At 58.3% G+C, this 17,247-nt stretch overlaps 4 protein-coding genes across 4 annotated transcripts in view; all 4 read left to right on the top strand.

The window, feature by feature from the left end:
- Positions 1–17,247, top strand: part of ZMAT2 (zinc finger matrin-type 2) — a 205,046-nt gene that overhangs the window by 106,607 nt on the left and 81,192 nt on the right. The gene's annotated exons all lie outside the window — the stretch shown is intronic.
- STING1 (stimulator of interferon response cGAMP interactor 1) lies at positions 1,998–6,595 on the top strand. The gene is given in 7 exon segments (XM_069869417.1): positions 1,998–2,218; positions 2,688–2,868; positions 3,534–3,642; positions 3,800–4,011; positions 4,013–4,057; positions 4,856–5,042; positions 6,154–6,595. Coding segments are annotated over 7 exon segments (1,149 nt in total). The 3' UTR covers positions 6,348–6,595.
- Positions 12,896–14,242, top strand: LOC138727058 (SLC35A4 upstream open reading frame protein). The gene is made up of 3 exons (XM_069869210.1): positions 12,896–12,948; positions 13,026–13,124; positions 13,546–14,242. Exons 1-3 carry the CDS (start codon positions 12,934–12,936, stop codon positions 13,741–13,743), a joined length of 312 nt encoding a protein of 103 aa, XP_069725311.1. The 5' UTR covers positions 12,896–12,933; the 3' UTR covers positions 13,744–14,242.
- On the top strand, positions 14,301–16,055 carry SLC35A4 (solute carrier family 35 member A4). Its single transcript, XM_069869209.1, has one exon. It carries the CDS (start codon positions 14,301–14,303, stop codon positions 15,237–15,239), a length of 939 nt encoding a protein of 312 aa, XP_069725310.1. The 3' UTR covers positions 15,240–16,055.

The following is a 17,247-nucleotide window of genomic DNA, read 5'->3' as shown; positions in this document are numbered from 1 at the left end:
CTACTCAGTGCTTGTCAGGCCACACCTGCAGTGCTGTGTGCAGTTTTGGTTCCTGCTATGCACAAAGGATGTGGAAAGACCAGAGAGGGTCCAGAGAAGGGCCACAAAGATGAGCAGAAGCCTGGGAAGCCTGGCATGTGAGGAAAAGGCTAGGAAAATGAGTTCAAGTTACTCCTGAGGAGATTCCGATTGGACACAGGAGGAAATTTTTTCACAGCGAGATCCATCAGCCATTGGAATCACCTCCCCAGGGAAGTGGTGGATTCCTCTACACTCGACACTTTTATGATACAGCTGGGGCTGATCCATCTTGTCCAGAAGGTGCTTTTGCCGAGAAAGGTTGGACCCTTGAGGTCCGTTCCAACCTGATATTAGAATCATAGAATCATGGAATGGTTTCAGTTGGAAGGGACCTCAAAGCCCATCCAGTTCCACCCTGTGCCATGGGCAGGGACACCTCCCACTGGATGAGGTTGTTCCAAGCCCCATCCAACCTTAAACACCTCCAGGCATGGGGCAGCCATGGTCACTCTAAAGGGAGTTGATTTCTTTGCCCAACTAAATCTCAAACACCAGCCTGGTTGGAACTGTGGGGGTTACGCACCTAAAATCCAGCGTCATGCATGACTCCTTGTTCCCTCCTCTCAAGGGAATAACAGTCAGCAAGGAAAAGGGGAACTTCAAGCAAGGCACAATCTGTAAGCAATGGAAAAAATTCTTCACAGAAAGGGTCATTGGGCACTGGCTGAGGCTGCCCAAGGAGGGGGTTGAGTCACCTTCCCTGGAGGTGTTTAAGGCACGGGTGGACGAGGTGCTGAGGGACATGGTTTAGTGTTTGATAGGAATGGTTGGACTCGATGATCCGGTGGGTCTCTTCCAACCTGGTTATTCTATGATTCTATGAAACACAACTCTGGTGCTCCTGCTTCTTGTTGGCTGGGCAGAGGAGCAGAGGTGCTGGGCAGCCTCCTATGGAGACATTCAAGTCTCATTCCTGGAGTTTAGGCTTGGCTCTTGGTGCAGGCATCACAGACCTGCTCCAAGCTGCACATCGGCAGCGCAGCAGGGAGCCTGGAAAGGCTGGGGGTGGCTGGGAGGATTCTTTGCACGCAGGGCTTGAGGTGGGGTCTCACCAGAGAGGGGCAGAGGGGCAGAATCCCCTCCCTCCCCTGTTGGTCTCAGACCACCAGAGCCCAGCTGCAGGAACCCCCGTCTGTGCCACCAGTGCCTGTGGGAACAGCCTCACCACCCCGCGTCTCCAGGAGCTGTGTGGGACGAGGGGCTGCAGGATGCGGTGAGTCACCCTTTTTGCTAGAAGGAGTTTGTTTCTATTTTGGCCCTGGAAAGCTGCTGCACTCCAAGTCAGTCTCCGGGAACTGGGGTTTCCTGCTTCCTCCCAGGTCTGCTCAGCCCCACCATGACCCGACATGGGGCTTTCCCAAGGTCTGAGCTCTTGTGTGTCGAAACCTGCTGCACCCACCTAGCACTGCCCTGCAACGTGTTTCCCTTGGGCCAGGAGACCTCATGGGAGGGCTCTGTCTGATGCTTTCTGCAAGCTGCCTGCTGTGACCATTGCTCCTTTCATTTCACTCTGCCCGCTGCAGCTCCACCTGGGGCACCACAAGGGTGCCCAGTGTGGGGGCTCTGGGTCACGGTGGCAGCAGCCTCCCAGAAGAGCCCCGGAGCCCTGAACTCATTAACGGCAGCACGGGAAATGCCAGTGGCATTGGGGTCACGTGTGATGACTGCTCCGGTGAGCGTGGCAAGAGGAGCAATGATGCCATGGCTGCAGGACAGGGAGGCTTTGATTTGGGAGTGAGGTGGCCAGCCAAGCTCTGTCTTGCCAAATCCATTTGGGCATGGACAGAATCTCTGAGGAGGAGGACGGGCAGCGCAGGAGGAAACCTCCCAAACAGCTGCGTTTGGGCAGCGAGGAAGGACCAGCTGGGTTGGGTGCTCTTGGGTGCTTGGGGAGTATCTGGGTGTCTCTGCTGCAGATGGCTGGTGAAGCACGACAGCTGAGCCACCCCACCGCCCTGCTCATCCCCCGGGCCGCGTACCTGCTCCTGGCTCTGTGCGCCGCAGCGCTGTGCCCCGCTGGAGAGCCCCTCGTACCCACCACTTGCAGCCTGACCTCCCAATTGGCAGTCGTGCAGATTGGGGCGCTGCTCAAAGGCACCTGCTACCTGGCAGAGGAGATCTTCCGCCTCCAGTCCAGGTGAGCCAGTGCCGGGGAAGCAGCGGCAATGCTCTGCCGTGCTCTGTGCACCAGTGTCCGTCAGCCTCCTGCCTCCTCCTCCTCTCCCCGACTCCTGCCTGCCCAGCTCCCCTGTGTGTCCATGGACCTCTACATCTCCTCTCTGTGGTAGCTCCCTGGTGTGCCCTTTCCCTGGAGAACAGATCTCAGCCCCCAGCCTTTGCCCACCACCCAGTACCAGAGGGTTGGCAATCATCTCCTCAGGGCAACACTGCATCTGCTCCCCTCTGAGACCCACGGGTGCTGCAAAAGACCCAAACCCTCCTGGCTGGGGGCACCTGGGGTGCCACAGGGTCCTCAGGCTCCGTTCTGCTCTAGGAGGTCAGCAGCACTGAAGGGAGGTGGCACCATCCCCTGGCCAGTGCCTCCTGGTCTGCAGATGGTGCGAAGGTGGCCACCAGCCTGTCTCCTGTCTCTCTTTCCCACCCAGGCACCGTGGCAGCTTCTGGAGGGCGCTGAGCACCTACTTCCCGCTGCGTTGGCACGGACCCATGCTGGTCGTCTGTGGCTTAGCCTACGTGGCTCTTCTCAATGGAGACGTGCAGCCGCTCAGCCTCCAGCTTGGCCTGGCCAGCTTGTGCCACCTCCTCATCCTCGCTCTGGGGCTTCATGTAAGACACCAACAGTTCTTGCCTGGCCAGGCTTCCCAGGGAACACTTGAGCCCTGAGCACTCCTAGGAGCACGTGGCCTGTCTCTGCTCGGCCCCTGCACTTGCAGCCCACCCTCACGCGGAAGAGCTGATCTCCTCAGCTCTGTGGTGCCGCGAGCCGGCAGCAGGGCCAGGCTGCCTTTGGAAGAGCAGAGCCCCCTGGGTACTTCTACCCAGGACCACGCAGGATTTGGGGAGGACAGCTGACAGGTGTCTGTGGGGTTTCAACAGCCATTTCCACCTAAATGAACACACAGAGCAGGCAGAGGCCACCGTTGGCCCTGGAAATCCCACCACGGGGCACTGGGATGTCTCCTCCCACATGCTGGAAGCACCAGGCAGATGCGCAAGTTGCAGTGAGAGCAGCAATCCCAGCAGAAGTTGCAGCCAGAGAGGTGTCCAGATCGCCCCAGCATTGGCTTCCTCGCCTGCAGCGGCTGCGGAAGCTGTCGAGGCTCTTGGCCTCATTGGCCAATGTTGTTCTGGAAGGCGGCAGCAGGGTCCCTCACTTTCCAGATCTCTTTGGAGAGGGTGGCCACTCTCCAATGGCCCTTGGGAGCTGACTGTTGTGGAAGAGCCCAGGAGACTGTGTTTGTCACTGCTGGTCTCTTTCCTTCCCTCTGCAGAAGCCCTCAGAAGTGGAAGTGTCTGAGATGTCTGACAGGTCCAAGCAGAACGTCGCTCATGGGCTTGCCTGGTCTTATTTCCTTGGGTACCTAAAAATAGTCCTGCCACATACGTAACTGCTTCTCTGCATTATCATCCCTGTGGATAGAAATAGCTCCTAATAACAACCCTCCCAATTTTACAGGGCTAGCAGGGAAACAGGGAGTGAGCTGGAAAGGAGCCGTTCTCACACCAGGCACCTCTGCCCGATACTCTCTTCCACCAGGAGTGAAAAAGTCAATGGAAGAATTCAGCAGAAACAACCCCAACATGTCAGCATGCAGGGAGACGTAGAAGCTCCATGTGTTGGTCCCTCTGAGCGGTGAAGTCTATGATGGACTGGAGAAAGCGGAAGACCTGGAGAAAGCAGACAGCAATATCCAGTACATGACAGACCTCACTGAAACCAGCCTGGCCCGAGCTGGCACCAAAAAAAAGCCTCTACAAACACAGTCTCTGCACAATCAGGGATGACGATAACAAGGTAAGGAGAGTGTGGTGGCGGGAGAGCTGTTGGCATGCATAGCCCAAAGGTCTTCCTGGCCTCATATCCCAGCCCAGAAGTGTCCATAAGGGCAGGAGAGTGTCCCCTCTCCCGTTAGATACTTCCAGCTATCTGCAGGCTTCCACGAGGTGGAGAGGTGCTGTCGGTGCCAGCCACCTGCACCGCCTCCTCCCAGCTGCCTCCTCCCAGGCGCAGCCCATGCAGGGACACTGGGCTCACTTAACCTCTCCTGGAGGTTAGTCTGGAGATGAGTCTGGAAAAGAGCAGATAAAAGCAGATGTGGGATCCAGAGCATCACTTCCCATGGGACAAATGAGTATCCCCTTTTGCTGTTGAAGAGAATCATAGAATCACTGAACTGTTAAGGTTGGAAAAGTCCTTTAAGCTCATCCCGTCCAACTGCCAGCCCAACCCCACTGTGCCAAATAAACCATGTACTGAAGTGTCATGACCACATGCTTCTTGAACCCCTCCAGGGATGGGCGCGCCACCACTGTCCTGGGCAGCCTCTGCACTCTTTCCATAAAAAAATTTTTCCTAATATCCAATCTAAACCTCCCCTGGTGCAACTTGAGGGCATTCCCTCTTTTCCTATCCCTTGTTCCTTGGGAGAAGAGACCAGTTCTCACCTCACCACAACCTCCTTTCTATGAGCTGCAAAGACTGATGAGCCTCCTCTTCTCCAGACTGAACAGCCCCAGGTCCCTCAGCCGCGCCTCATAAGGCTTGTTCTCCAGCCCCAGTCCTCCATCCCCATGCTCCGTGTCCTTCCTGCAGCGCTGGCTCTGCGCAGTGGAGTACGCCGCCGCGCTGCAGCCCCTCTACACCATGTCACAGGAGGACTGTGCTGCCTTCAGCCGGGAGGACCGCCTGGAGCAGGCCAAGCTTTTCTACCGGACCTTGGAGGAGATCCTGCAAGGCTCCAAGGAGTGCGCGGGCACCTACCAGCTCACTGTGTATCAAGGTGAGCAAGCAGGGAAAGCATGAGCCCAGCAGAGCAGCTGTGCTCCTTCAGTGACCTCGAAGCAGGACAAATGAGGGGAAGCAGGCAGGATACATGCGACGTTTGGCTGATCCCCCTCCTCTGATGGCCAGCAAGGTTCTGCGGCAGCGGGAGGATGGGGCTGCCTCCCCGCACCACTAGCTGAGGGTGTCAGAGGAGCAGGGTGGATGCTGGCAGGGCTGCTCCTCGTTGGAGTCCCCAGAGGCACCTGAGCATAGAGTCTTCTCCTGGGGCAGCAGGAACGCTCCCTCAAGGATTAAGTAGAAGAGTGGGCTTCCAGGGGAAGGAGCAACTCCCATCCCTGCTGGTGTTCCTGGGAGAAATGGCTGGGCTGCCAAGCCCTTTCCAGCAGCAAGATGGGTGTCCTGGCTCAGTGGCATTAATCCGGACAGGAGCGAGGCTTTCCCAGCTCCCCGTCTTCCTCTCCTTTCCCTTCTCCTCACCTCCACCAGAGCAGCAGGGCTTGAAGACAGCTTGGTGCTCCTTGCTGCAATGAACCTCATTGGTTTGCAGAGGGAATTCAGCACTTTTTCTGACAGGGAGAAGCATTTCTATCCAGCAAGGCAGTCCCATCACAAGCACTGCTGGGAATCCAGCACAGAGTGCCTGGAATTTACTCCCCTTCCTGCACTTTGTGTTTTGAGTTTCTTCTTCAGGGAGTGCAAAGACAGGATGAGAGGAACAGTTTTGAGCTGGAAGAGGGGAGATTGAGATGAGATCTTAGGAAGAAATGTTTTGCTGTGAGGGGGGGAGGCCCTGGCCCAGGTTGCCCAGAGCAGTGGTGGCTGCCCCATCCCTGGAGGGGTTCAAAGCCAGGTTGGATGGGGCTTGGAGCCCCTGATCCAGTGGGAGGTGTCTCTGCCCATGGCAGGGGGTGGAACTGGATGGACTTTGAGATCCCTTCCAACCCAAACCATTCCATGATTCATTCTATGTTTCTAACTAAGAAAACGTGTTTGGGCTCCTCAGGAAATTCTGCATGGTTTGAGGCATCTTTCAGACTTTGCTCCCTGCCCAGATCCTGCCTCGGGTCGGGCCAGCGAAGGTGGGGTTTGTCTTTCTTCTGTCCCAGACTCAGGAGAAGCAGAGAGCCACTTCTTGTCCTGCGAGATCTTCTGGCCCCTCCAGCAGCAGCGCCACGAGGAGTACATCATGTACGAGGGGAACCAGCCGCCCGCCCCGTCCACGGCCCTCAGCTCCTCAGAGCTCAGCCTCCAGACCAGCGCGTCCGACCTGCCACAGCCTCTGCGGAGCAACTGCTGCTGAAGCTCTGGCAGTGCCAGCGCTGCCTGGTCCTGCATCTCCACCTCTGCACTCTGGTCCTCCTTCCCCAAGCCTCTTGCAGCAAGCACAATCCCCAGCCTCCTGCAGGACTGTCCACCAAACCCTGTCGCACATTGTGTTTGATGGGAACAGCGGGCTCAGACTCCAGCCGTGTGACACGCTTCCCATTTTCTTTGTTATCCCACGTATTAATCCATGGGTGGCTGGTTTTTCTAATCTGCTTTGATTTGGGTCACGTAAAAGCATTTTCCTCTGGGACAACTTGCATTATCCTGAGTCCTGGGCACAATGAGCAGTTTGCCCTTGGACATCCTGTGGTGTTGGATGAGGCTTTGGGAATTCCAGCCGTGAGCGTGTATGCGTGTGCTGGGTCCAACACATCCAGCCGGCCTGGCCTGGCTAATCCGAGGGCTTCTGCAGGCACAAGAAGCACGTGCAGGACTTGCAGAGTACTCAGCCTGACAGACCCACACATGAACATCTTCACTTTCCACCCATTTGGGATGTGGAGGTGGGAAAAGAGGAGGTCAGGCCTTGGGGACTCTGACATTTGGTGCTCCCACAGTGCAAGGAACCTCCCTGCTTTTCCTCCATCCAGTAATTTCATGCTGAGCACTGTCTGCAGTGCCTGCTGATGCCCTTTGTGCCCACATTCCTCCCAAGCACTCTGTGGAAGCATTTGTCTGGCCCCAAAGGACACGACAGACTCCCTGGAGCACTGGGAAAGGGGCAGAATGTTGTCCTGGGACAACTTTCATAGGGTTTTTGGTGCAAGATGTTCCACACTGGGCTGCTCACACCTCTGTGCCCAGGGCTGAGGTACCTTGACTGTTCAGCAAGCCAGGTTCTCCCTGCCTGCACATAGAATCGTGGAATGGTTTGGGTTGGCAAGGACCTTAAAGCCCGTCCAGATTCAACCTCCTGCCACGGGCAGGGGCACCTCCCACTGGATCAGGGGCTCCAAGCCCCATCCAACCTGGCCTTGGACACCTCCAGGGATGGGGCAGCCACCCCTGCTCTGGGCAACCTGGGCCAGGGCCTCCCCACCCTCACAGGAAAACATTTCTCCCTAAGATCTCATCTCCATCTCCCCTTTTTCAGCTAAAAACTGTTCCCCTTGTCCTACCCCTGCACTCCCTGATCCAGAGCCCCTCCCCAGCTTTCCTAGAGCCCCTTCCAGGACTGGAAGCTGCTCTGTGGTCTCCCTGGAGCCTTCTCCAGGCTGAACCCAGCACCCTGCCCCTTTCCCAGGTCATGGCTGGGGGCTGGGTTCTTTGTGAGTCCCAGGCGGTGGCTAAGGTGAAAGAAGGGCAGGAAGATGTGTGTCCCAGCCTGGGAAGCAGAGAGGTCTGGGGAACAATCCCAAGTGAAACAGCCAGACTTTTATGTCACCGCTTATTCGGATCCCTGGAACAGTGTCTTTGGTGCTGGGGGCTGTGTCACAGGCTCCCAGCAAGTGAGGTGGCCGTGCTGGTGGACACCAGGCACGGTGGCAGCCACCTGGAGCTGCTCTAGGGGCAGTCTGGCTGTGCTGCATCCCCAGGCAGCCCAAAGGGCTCCAGCACAACAGCACTGCGTCAGCCTCCTCTGCTCCACGGGGCTCAGAGCGCTCAGCAGAGCCACCCCCCTGGAGGAGAAGGAAGAAAACCTGGGCATCCTATTTTGGATGAAAGCTTGGATGACTGCAGTTTCTGTTGGGGAGAAGGCAGCCTGGAAAAGCCTCAGTCTGCAGCTGGCCAGCACCGGGCACCAGCGGTGCAGCCCGTGTGAAGCCTGCGAAGCCAAGTGCTTCCCAGCCGCCCGAGGAGACACAGCAGAGCTGCCACGCGCAGCTGGTAAACTGAGGTACAAAGCGCTTCTCACCCAGCTCCTCCAGCACCCTTTGAAGCCTCTGGGATTCAAAAGGGTCTTGGGACCTGCTCAGGCTCCTGGGCAATAGGCAGCCCAAGGCCAGTGAGTGCTTGGATGTCCTTTCCCTCATAGATGCCTGCAAGCCCCTGGAGCCCTGTAGGACGGCGTTTTCTGCCCCTCCTGGGCTGATACCAACCTCCTGGCCTGAGAGTGCACATGGTGCCAAGACCTTCTGCCCTCAGTGTGACCCTAAGAGGGATCAGCTACAGCTTATTCCTCTCATCTGAAGCCACTCATGAAAGAACTCCAGTTCCTTCTCAAGCTTTCCTTCCCAGGATAAAACTGGTCTTAACCTGGCAGCTGCCTCTCAGCAGAGCCGCCCAGCTGAACACCAGGGCTCCATCTTTCACACAAGTGGGAGATGCCTCTGCCCGGCTCCAACTCAGTGAGCTCACAGAGGCGATCTGGCCGCGTGTTTGGCATGCTGGGATTGGGAATTGGAACCCATTTCAGGATTCGGTAAAACCTTAATCTGCAGCCTAATCTCCGGGTACTGCATCTGTGCGAAGGAGAAAACCAACAGATGAAAGGGCTGCAGGGAGGGCAAAGGATGCTGCAAAGAGCCAGCTCCTCCTGGCCTGCTGCTTTGCAGAGGTGCCAGGGATCTTTGCCAAGGCCTTCGGGATGTGCCGAGTGCCTGGTGCCGTGCTGGCCAGAGCTGGGGAGTGGGGAGCTGTGCTGGGAGCCACGTGCCCCCAGTGCAGGAGCTGCCCCCAAGGGGTCTGGGCCTGGGACACAGGCAGGTGGACACAGGTCCTGATTGTCCACATCCTGTTTCGGAGCAGCAGTCCCAAAGGCACAGAGCAAACGCCGTGGGCATCAGCTGAGATTCATGGCACCAGGGCTGGGCTTGGGAACACGGGAACGGCCAGAAGCAGCTGCATGAGCAGCAAAGCCAGCATCTCTGCAGGTCCCTAGGGTTTGCGCCTTCAGAACCACTGGGAATCCTTGTGGGGCACAAAAAACATCTCCTCGCTGACACTCTACTCCCTTCCCACATGGGGACTCCTCACTGCACCTTCCTGAAGAAGGCTGATCCCCATGGATGGTAGAAAGACAGGCACAATTCCAGGTGAAACCTAGCAGCACAGCAAAAGATTTCAAAGGCACATGCAACCTCACCTCTCAAGCATAAGCCATGGGGCACAGGACCATGGCTCCAGGCCCAAACATCAGGGAGAGGTGCTGGACACAGTGCTGTGAGCGCCAGGCATTGCTCCTCCCTGGAGCAAGCCCAAAGCCACTGGAGTGGCTCACGGATGGGCTCTGCAGCAGGGAGAGCTGGCTGGCACTGCCCTTGTCCTGCTTTTTCCTCTCGCCACTACTTCTCCCGTGGTGACAATGAGTGGGATGAGGAGCTGAGCTTTCCAGTGGCATCACCGAGTCCTCGGCATCCAGGCCTCACAGAGCTAAAGACCAAGCCAGTCACAGCCCTCCAGCCCCACCAGCAGCAGGGTGGTCTTGCTGAACAGTTTTGCTCAACCTGCAGACTGCTCCACAGCCCAAACAGCCCTGGGGGCGGAGGAGAGGCACCAGGGAGCAGCAGAGCCATTCCTGAGCCCTGGGGAGCAGCAATGCCACCACAGCCCAGAGCCAAGAGCGAGCATCAAAGGCTGCTCTGCAGGGCTACACTGCCATGAGTGCTGCTTCTCAGCAACATCCAGACTTTCAACAGCAGTGTGCACAAAGCAGCACTTCCCAGGTTCTGTGGTTGTGCTCAGAGAAAGGCCCTTGCAATCACATTGATTATTTTTTATGTTTTTCATGTAGTAGAAATCCAGGAGTTCCTTAATCCAGGTTTTCCTTAATACCTTTATTGATCTGGATGAGGGGATCAAGTGCTCCCTCAGTCAGTGTGCAGACGACACCAAGTTGGGTGGAAGTGTTGATTTGAACATGAGCCAGTCACATGAGGTTAAACAAGGCCAAATGCTGGGTCCTGCACTTGGGTCGCAACAACCCCATGCAGCGCTCCAGGCCTGGGGAAGAGTGCCTGGCAGAGAAGGACTTGGGGGTGTTGGTTGACAGTGGCTGAACATGAGGCAGCAGTGGCCCAGGTGGCCAAGAAGGCCAGTAGCCTCCTGGCTTGGGTCAGCCATGGTGTGGCCAGCAGGAGCCCGGGAGGGATCATCCCCCTGCACTTGGCATTGGTGAGGCCACACCTCGAGTCCTGGGTTCAGTTTTGGGCCCCTCAGAACAAGAAAGACATTGAGGGGCTGGAGCACATCTGGAGACGGGAATGGAGCTGTGGAAGGGTCTGGAGCTCAGGGGTTCTGGGAGTGGCTGAGGAATCTGGGGTTGTTTAGGTTGGAGAAGAGGAGGCTGAGGGGAGACCTCATCATCCACTGCAGTTCCTGGAAAGGAGGTTGTGGCGAGGTGGGTGTTCATCTCTTCGCCCAAGTGACAGGCGATAGGATGACAGAAAATGGCCTCAGGTTGTGGTAGGGGAGGTTTTGGCTGGATATTACATACCGGAAGGATAGGATGTCATCCAGAGGGAACTGGACAGGCTGGAGAAGCAGGCCTGTGAGAAACTTATGAGGTTCAACAGGGCTAAGTGCAAGGTCCTGCACCTGGGTCGGGGCAATACCCTATTTCAGTACATGATGGGGGATGACATGATTGAGAGCTGCCCTGCAGAGAAGGACCTGGGGTGCTGGTCAATGAGAAGCTCGACATGAGCCACCAATGTGCACTCGCAGCCCAGAAGGCCAACCGCATCCTGGGCTGCATCAAAGGCAGCGTGGCCACCAGGTTGAGGGAGGGGATTCTGTCCCTCTATTCCTCTCTTGTGAGACCTCACCTGGAGTATTGTGTCCAGTTCTGGAATCCTTCACATAAGAAGGAGATGGAGCTGTTGGAACGGGTCCAGAGGAGGCTACAAAAGTGATCTGAGGGCTAGAACACCTTCCATATGAGGACAGGCTGAGAGTGTTGGGCTTGTTCAGCCTGGAGAAGAGAAGGCTCCAAGGAAATCTTATAGTGACCTTACAGTACCTGAAAGGAGCCTACAGGAAAGCTAGAGAGGGACAATTCATAAAGGCTTGTAGTGATAGGAAAAGAGGGAACAGGCATAAACTGGAGAGGAGGCAGATTTAGACTAGATATTAGGAAGAATTTCTTCATCATGAGAGTGGTGAGACACTGAACAGGTTGCCAAGGGAAGTTGTGACTACCCCACCCCTGGAGGTGTTCAAGGCCAGGTTGGATGGGGCCTTGGGTAACCTGACCTAGTGCAATGTCCCTGGCCATGGCAGAGTGGTTGGAACTAGATGATCTTTAAGGTCCCTTCCAACCCAAACTACTCTATGATTAGGAAAAATGACAGAGTGGTGAAGCCCTGGCAGAGGCTGCCCAGGGCAATAGTGGACTCTCCATCCCTGGAGGGGTTCAAAAACCATGTGGCCGTGGCACTTGGGGACTTGGTTTACTCAGCATGGTGGGGCTGGGCTGACAGCTGGGCTGGATGAGCTTAGAGGGCTTTTCCAACCTTAATGATCCCTTGATTCTGTGAAATTCTTGTGGTGTGCCGGTTACCTGACCCCATTCTTTCTTCAGCCACAGCTCTGTAAATCTGTCGCCTCAGCCAACTTCTGAGACTGAAAACCCAAGGCACAGCACTGGCAGCCAAGAGAGGACGGCAGGGGAGCAGTGTCTGCCAGAGCCATCCTGGTAGGGCTGGCAGGGGAACGCAGCTCTCAAACCACACTGTGGCTTGTCCTTCACCAAAGGCAGAGGTATTCCAGCAGAGGTATTCCTTTCACAGTCCATCCTGCTCATTCTCCAGAGCAGAACAGAGCGTCAGGATGTGTCCATCCGGCCAGGCTGTTAACTAGCGCCCAAGGCAGAGTTTCAGTAAGGATATTAATGGATTGGGAGCAGTCCTGACGAGAAGTTTTCTTGAGACCTCACCTCGAGCCCTGCATTCAGTGCTGGAACCCTCAGCACAGGAAGGACGCAGAGCAGGTAGAGTGAGGAAGCCATAGAGACGATCTGAGGGCTGAAAAACCTCCCATTCAAGGCCAGGCTGAAAGGGTTGGAGTTGTTTAGCCTGGAGAAGGCTGCATGGACACCTTAGAGCAGCTTCCAGTACTGAAAGCAGCTCCAGGAAAGCCAAGGATGTGCTCTGGATCAGGGAACGCAGGGACAGGATGAGGGGGAACGATTTTTAGCTGAAAGAGGGGAGATTGAGATGAGATCTTAGGGAGAAATGTTTTGCTGTGAGGGCGGGGGGGTCTGGCCCAGGCTGCCCAGAGCAGTGGTGGCTGCCCCATCCCTGGAGGGGTTCCAGGCCAGGTTGGATGGGGCTTGGAGCCCCTGATCCAGTGGGAGGTGTCCCTGCCCATGCAGGGGAGGGACTGGAGGGACTGGAAGGACTGGATGGCCCAAGATGGCGCCGGGCGGCCCCGCGGCGAGGAGGGGGGAGGTCGGGTCACGTGGTCTCTGCGCGCCAACCAGGGTGGGCGAGGGCGCACGAGCCAATCGACGCCGGGCGGCGGAAGCGAAGAGCGCGCGGGGTGCATCACGTGATTCCCACAAACCAATCAACGGCGGGGGCGGGAGAAGCGGGCGGGCACGCGAGTGTCACGTGGCCTTCGCGGGCCAATCAGCGGCGGGCGCGGAAGGCGGGCGGGGGTCACGTGGTCGGCGCGCCAAGATGGCGGACGGGAAGGTGAGCGGGGCGAGGGGGTCGGGCCGGGGCCGCGGGCGCCACGGGCCCCGCGCCATCAGCCCGCGTCTCTCCCGCAGGAGCCGCCGCCCAAGCTGAAGGACCTGGCGTTCCTGAAGGACCAGCTGGAGAGCCTGCAGCGCCGCGTAGAGCGCGAGGTGAACGTGGGCGTGGGGCAGGTACCGCCACGGTCCGGCGAGCGGCTCCAACGGGTCCCCCGCCTCCCCTTTCCCAGTTCACCTCCTGTCTCTACTTTTCCCCGTCCCCTTATTTCCCCATGTCCCCCTATTTCCCCTCGTCCGCGTGTTGCCATCCAGCCCGTCTCCCCTTTTCCCTGTTATCTTATTTACTCTCATCGCACCGTTTACCCCACGTTCCCCCCGTCCCCCTGTTTTCCCCCTTTTTTTTCCCCGGCCCCCTGTTTTCCCCCTCGTTTTCCCAGTCCCCCTGTTTCCTTGTTCCCCCATACCCTTATTTTCCCCCCATCTCCCCTTTCACCCGTACCTTACTTTCTCCCCTGTCTCCCCTTCCCCCATCCCTTCTCTGTCACCTTCCCTGTCCCCGCCCCCTCTCCGGCTCACACTGTGCTCTCCCCCTCAGGATGGCTCTCTGCTGGCCTCACCCTTCCTCAAGGGCTTCCTGGCCGGTTACCTGGTAGCTAAGCTCCGCTTCTCGGCTGTCCTGGGGTTTGTGGCTGGGACTTGCGTGGGCATCTATGCCGCCCAGAACTACGACGTTCCCAACGTGGAGAAGACGGTGCAGGACTATGTCAGTGCACTGAAAAAAGGTCGGGACTAGTGAGGAGCCCTTTGGCAGCGCTGGCTGTGGGAACAGTGCTTCTTAGTGAGCAGGCACAGAAGATTCCCAGGGCTTCCAGAAGCACGGCGCACACTGTTCTCTGCTGGCAAGGGCTTCACACCACTGCGAGACATCAGCAGGTCTGGTTGTGGGGTGCTTAGAGCATCCTGACAGTGACAGTCACTCCACTAACCCACCACGGTTTGGACACGCCAACAGCCGATGGCTTGCCAGCTGCCTTTCCCCCCTCGCCTCCCTCCCTGTGCCCCTGCGGACTGGAAGGCTGCCTGCGCCACATCGGCACGCTCACCGCCAGCACGCTTTGCCCTAGGAACATGCTTCATGTGGCTTCCCGGGAAGCTCCGTAATTTTCTTCCTAATGAAAGACAAAATCGTTCTATTCCCCTGCATCAGAAATGTAGCAGGTAATGTCCTGCATTAGTCAGGCTCATTAAATCACGCTAACGAATTAAATTCATTCTTCTTGAATGTTCCAGGACGTGAGTCTAGCCTGTCTCCGCTGAGAGCAGCTCGCCCTGGCCGGCTACCACCTGACAATGGTGCCGTTTGGTGATGCTGCCACCCAGCTGCTCCGGAGGGGGCTGTGGGCACTGATGCTGGTCTTGTCCGTAGCCATCTATGGCTCCCACGCTCCTCTCCTCACCCTCTGCAAGGTGGACGGGACGATCCCCTTCAGCTCCGCGTCCGTCGTGGTCCTTGTCGAGCTGACAAAGCTGCTGCTCTCCCTACTGTCCCTGCTGACCTGCAACCCAGAGCTGCCAAGAGCTGCCGTGTCCTGGCGCCACGTTGTCCCCTTTGCTCTCTCGGCCCTGCTCTATGCTGCCAACAACAACCTGGTGGTCCACATGCAGCTTTTCATGGATCCCAGCACCTTCCAGGTCCTGAGTAACTTAAAGATAGTCAGCACCGCGCTCCTCTACAGCCTCTTCCTGCGCCAGAGACTCCGCTCCCGCCAGTGGCTGGCTCTCTTGCTGCTAGTGGCTGCCGGGGTGAGCTACAGCTGGGGTGGCCTGCGGGAGCCCGGCAGCCCCTCTGGAATGCGGCTGCACATCACACTGCCAGGCTTGTTCCTCATCTCAGTGTACTGCCTGATCTCGGGATTGTCCGCTGTCTACACAGAAGCCATCCTGAAAACCCAGCCTCTGCCTCTCAGCCTTCAGAACCTCTTCCTTTACGTCTTTGGAGTCCTGCTCAACCTGATCGGCTCCTTCTGGAGCAGCAAGGAGGCCGGGTTCCTGGAGGGCTTTTCCTTCTGGGTGCTGGTGGTTGTGGTCAGCCAGGCCGTGAACGGTTTGATCATGTCAGTGGTGATGAAGCACAGCACTAACATCACCAGGCTCTTCATCATCTCCTGGTCAATCCTGGTCAACGCTTTCCTCTCTGTCGCCCTCTTCAGCCTCCAGCTCACCCCCCTCTTCTTCCTCGCTGTCTTGTGCATCAGCCTCGCTGTTTACTTGTACTATGGGGCGACGTAGCTGCTCCCTGCGTGTGCTGGGGAGGCCGTCCGTCGTTCCTCAGGGGTTGTTCAGTGCTCGTGCTGGCAATCGAAGCTCCGCAGCAGGGAATTGTGACTTGTGGGTGCAAAACCGGCGAGGGGCTGCCCTCTCCTTGTTCGTAGCGGGGCGCTGGGCCCTGCTCCATGGGGTGGCCCCAACCTCGAGGGTCGATCCTCGTGCTGTTTCACATTCTCAAGCTGCTTTGTGCACACCAAAGAACATGCCCGTTGCCCGTGCCTGTCCGCGCTCCCGCAGCAGCCAGCTCAGCTCCGTGTGCCGGCAGCCCTGTTCCTGGTCACTGCCAGGCCCACCGGGCTCCAGCGCAGTTTCAGGTGTGGGTGGGGGTTCCCTGTGACAGCGGGGCCACATCTGTCTGGTGTCCCCAGCTGCTCCTGGTCCTCTGCTTCAGGGGACGCTCAGCACTGTGCCTGCCCCAAGCCCCCGGGGAGCTGGGTAGAGGGTTTCTGCTGGGTCCGTAGTGATGCTGCTGCCCAGAGAGCCTCGTGCCGCAGCCGGGGGAGTTTCTCCTACCTCTCCCTCTGGCTTTCCAGCCCAGGCCTCGCCCCAGCCCTTTCCTAAAGGGCTGCTGTCCTTAGGCCTGGTTTCCCCTTCTTTGGCACGGTGTCACGGTTCCGTGCAGAGCAGATGAGGAATGGAGGGATGTGGGATTTGTTCTCCCTGCTCCCCAAAAGCCACTGAGCACCTGGATTTGTCCCAGTGCTGCAGCTGGTGAGTCCCTGGCAGGCAGAAGCTGCTGCCGGCTCACGCCAGGGTTATTAAAACTGCGGTTCCATAGCGCGCGTGTGTCTGTCCTCCCTGCGGGAAGGCGTTTGTGTTGCCTGGCAGAGGTTTGGGAGTCGTGTCCAAGCCTGAGGACATGAAAGCAAGGGAGCCACTTTATTCCATGCATCAACAGCAGCCCAGGGCTTTCTGGCTCTCCCTCTGTGCCAGATCCCGAGCTCCTGTAAGCACATGCCCAGCAGCAGAGTGGGGTTTTCCCTGCTGGCCAGAGGGGTGGAGCGCCCCGCTCCTGCCGGCACACACACACCCTGGGTCAACGTTCTGTGGGGAGCGTCTCTCAGCAGCCAGAGCAGGCAGGATGGAGGCCTTACACATCATCACCATTGTCCCTTGTCATCAGGGCTGGTGGCTCCATCCAGGGAGAGGGACTTGAGGTGGCTGGAGTCTCTGGGCGCCCGTCCTTTCTGCCGCCACCCTGAGGTGTGGGCTCAGGGCGTCTGGGTGGCGGCGTCGGCTGAGCCCAGCCGCTTGGCATCCCGCAGCCGCTGGTTGTGCGTGGTGAGCTCCCCGGCATCCCGGAGCACCTGCAGCAGCCCCTGGTGCCGGCCATCCCGCGCTTCCCTCTGCTGCTCCGCCAGGTGCTGCTGGCCCTGAAGGACTGTGGGGTCACTTGGAGATGCCTGGCCGGGCTCTTGCAGCCCGGAATCGTACGCGCACCCTCCCTGCCCATCTGCCTCTCCTGCCCGCAAGACCTCAGCAAGGCCTCCAGCTCCCACTCAGCTGCTTCCCGCTCCCTCCGTGCTGCCTCCAGGCCCAGCCCGGCCACCTCCTGTTCCCACTGCAGGGGACAGGGAGGAGGACGGGGCAGCTCTGGGGGCACAGAGCCAGGGAAGGAGAGCCTGGAGCCCACAGTGACCGGCTCCCTTCCCCTGCCAGCCTCCCTGGCCGCCTGCTGGCCTGACGCTGCTCCATCTCTGAGCTCTCGCTGGAGGAGCAGGCAGTGCCGAGCCTGCAGGCGCTGTCTTTGCGCCTTGGCCAGGGCGTCCTGGACCTCCAGGGATGGGCACAGCTGGCTCCCTGCCTGGCAGAGAGCAGGGCCGGCTCGGGCAGCCCAGGGACACGGAGCACGGCCGGCCCTGGGCGCTGCCCTGGAGTGATGCCGCGACCCAGCGAGATCCCACTCACCGCATCCCTCCCAGCTAGCAGATCCTCTGGACAGCCCTGCCCGCAGCTGTGCCCTCCCCAG

This window comes from Phaenicophaeus curvirostris, chromosome 15, assembly GCF_032191515.1.
Source record: "Phaenicophaeus curvirostris isolate KB17595 chromosome 15, BPBGC_Pcur_1.0, whole genome shotgun sequence".
NCBI lineage: Eukaryota > Metazoa > Chordata > Aves > Cuculiformes > Cuculidae > Phaenicophaeus > Phaenicophaeus curvirostris.
This window is presented reverse-complemented; position numbering and strand designations above follow the sequence as displayed.

Excerpts from the sequence above, each read along its gene's own strand:
- LOC138727058 (XM_069869210.1), top strand. Across the intron at positions 13,125-13,545 it reads TGAACGTGGGCGTGGGGCAG|GATGGCTCTCTGCTGGCCTC; the intron begins GTACCGCCACGG and ends TCTCCCCCTCAG.
- SLC35A4 (XM_069869209.1), top strand. The coding sequence starts at position 14,301 with ATGGTGCCGTTTGGTGATGCTGCCACCCAGCTGCTCCGGAGGGGGCTG.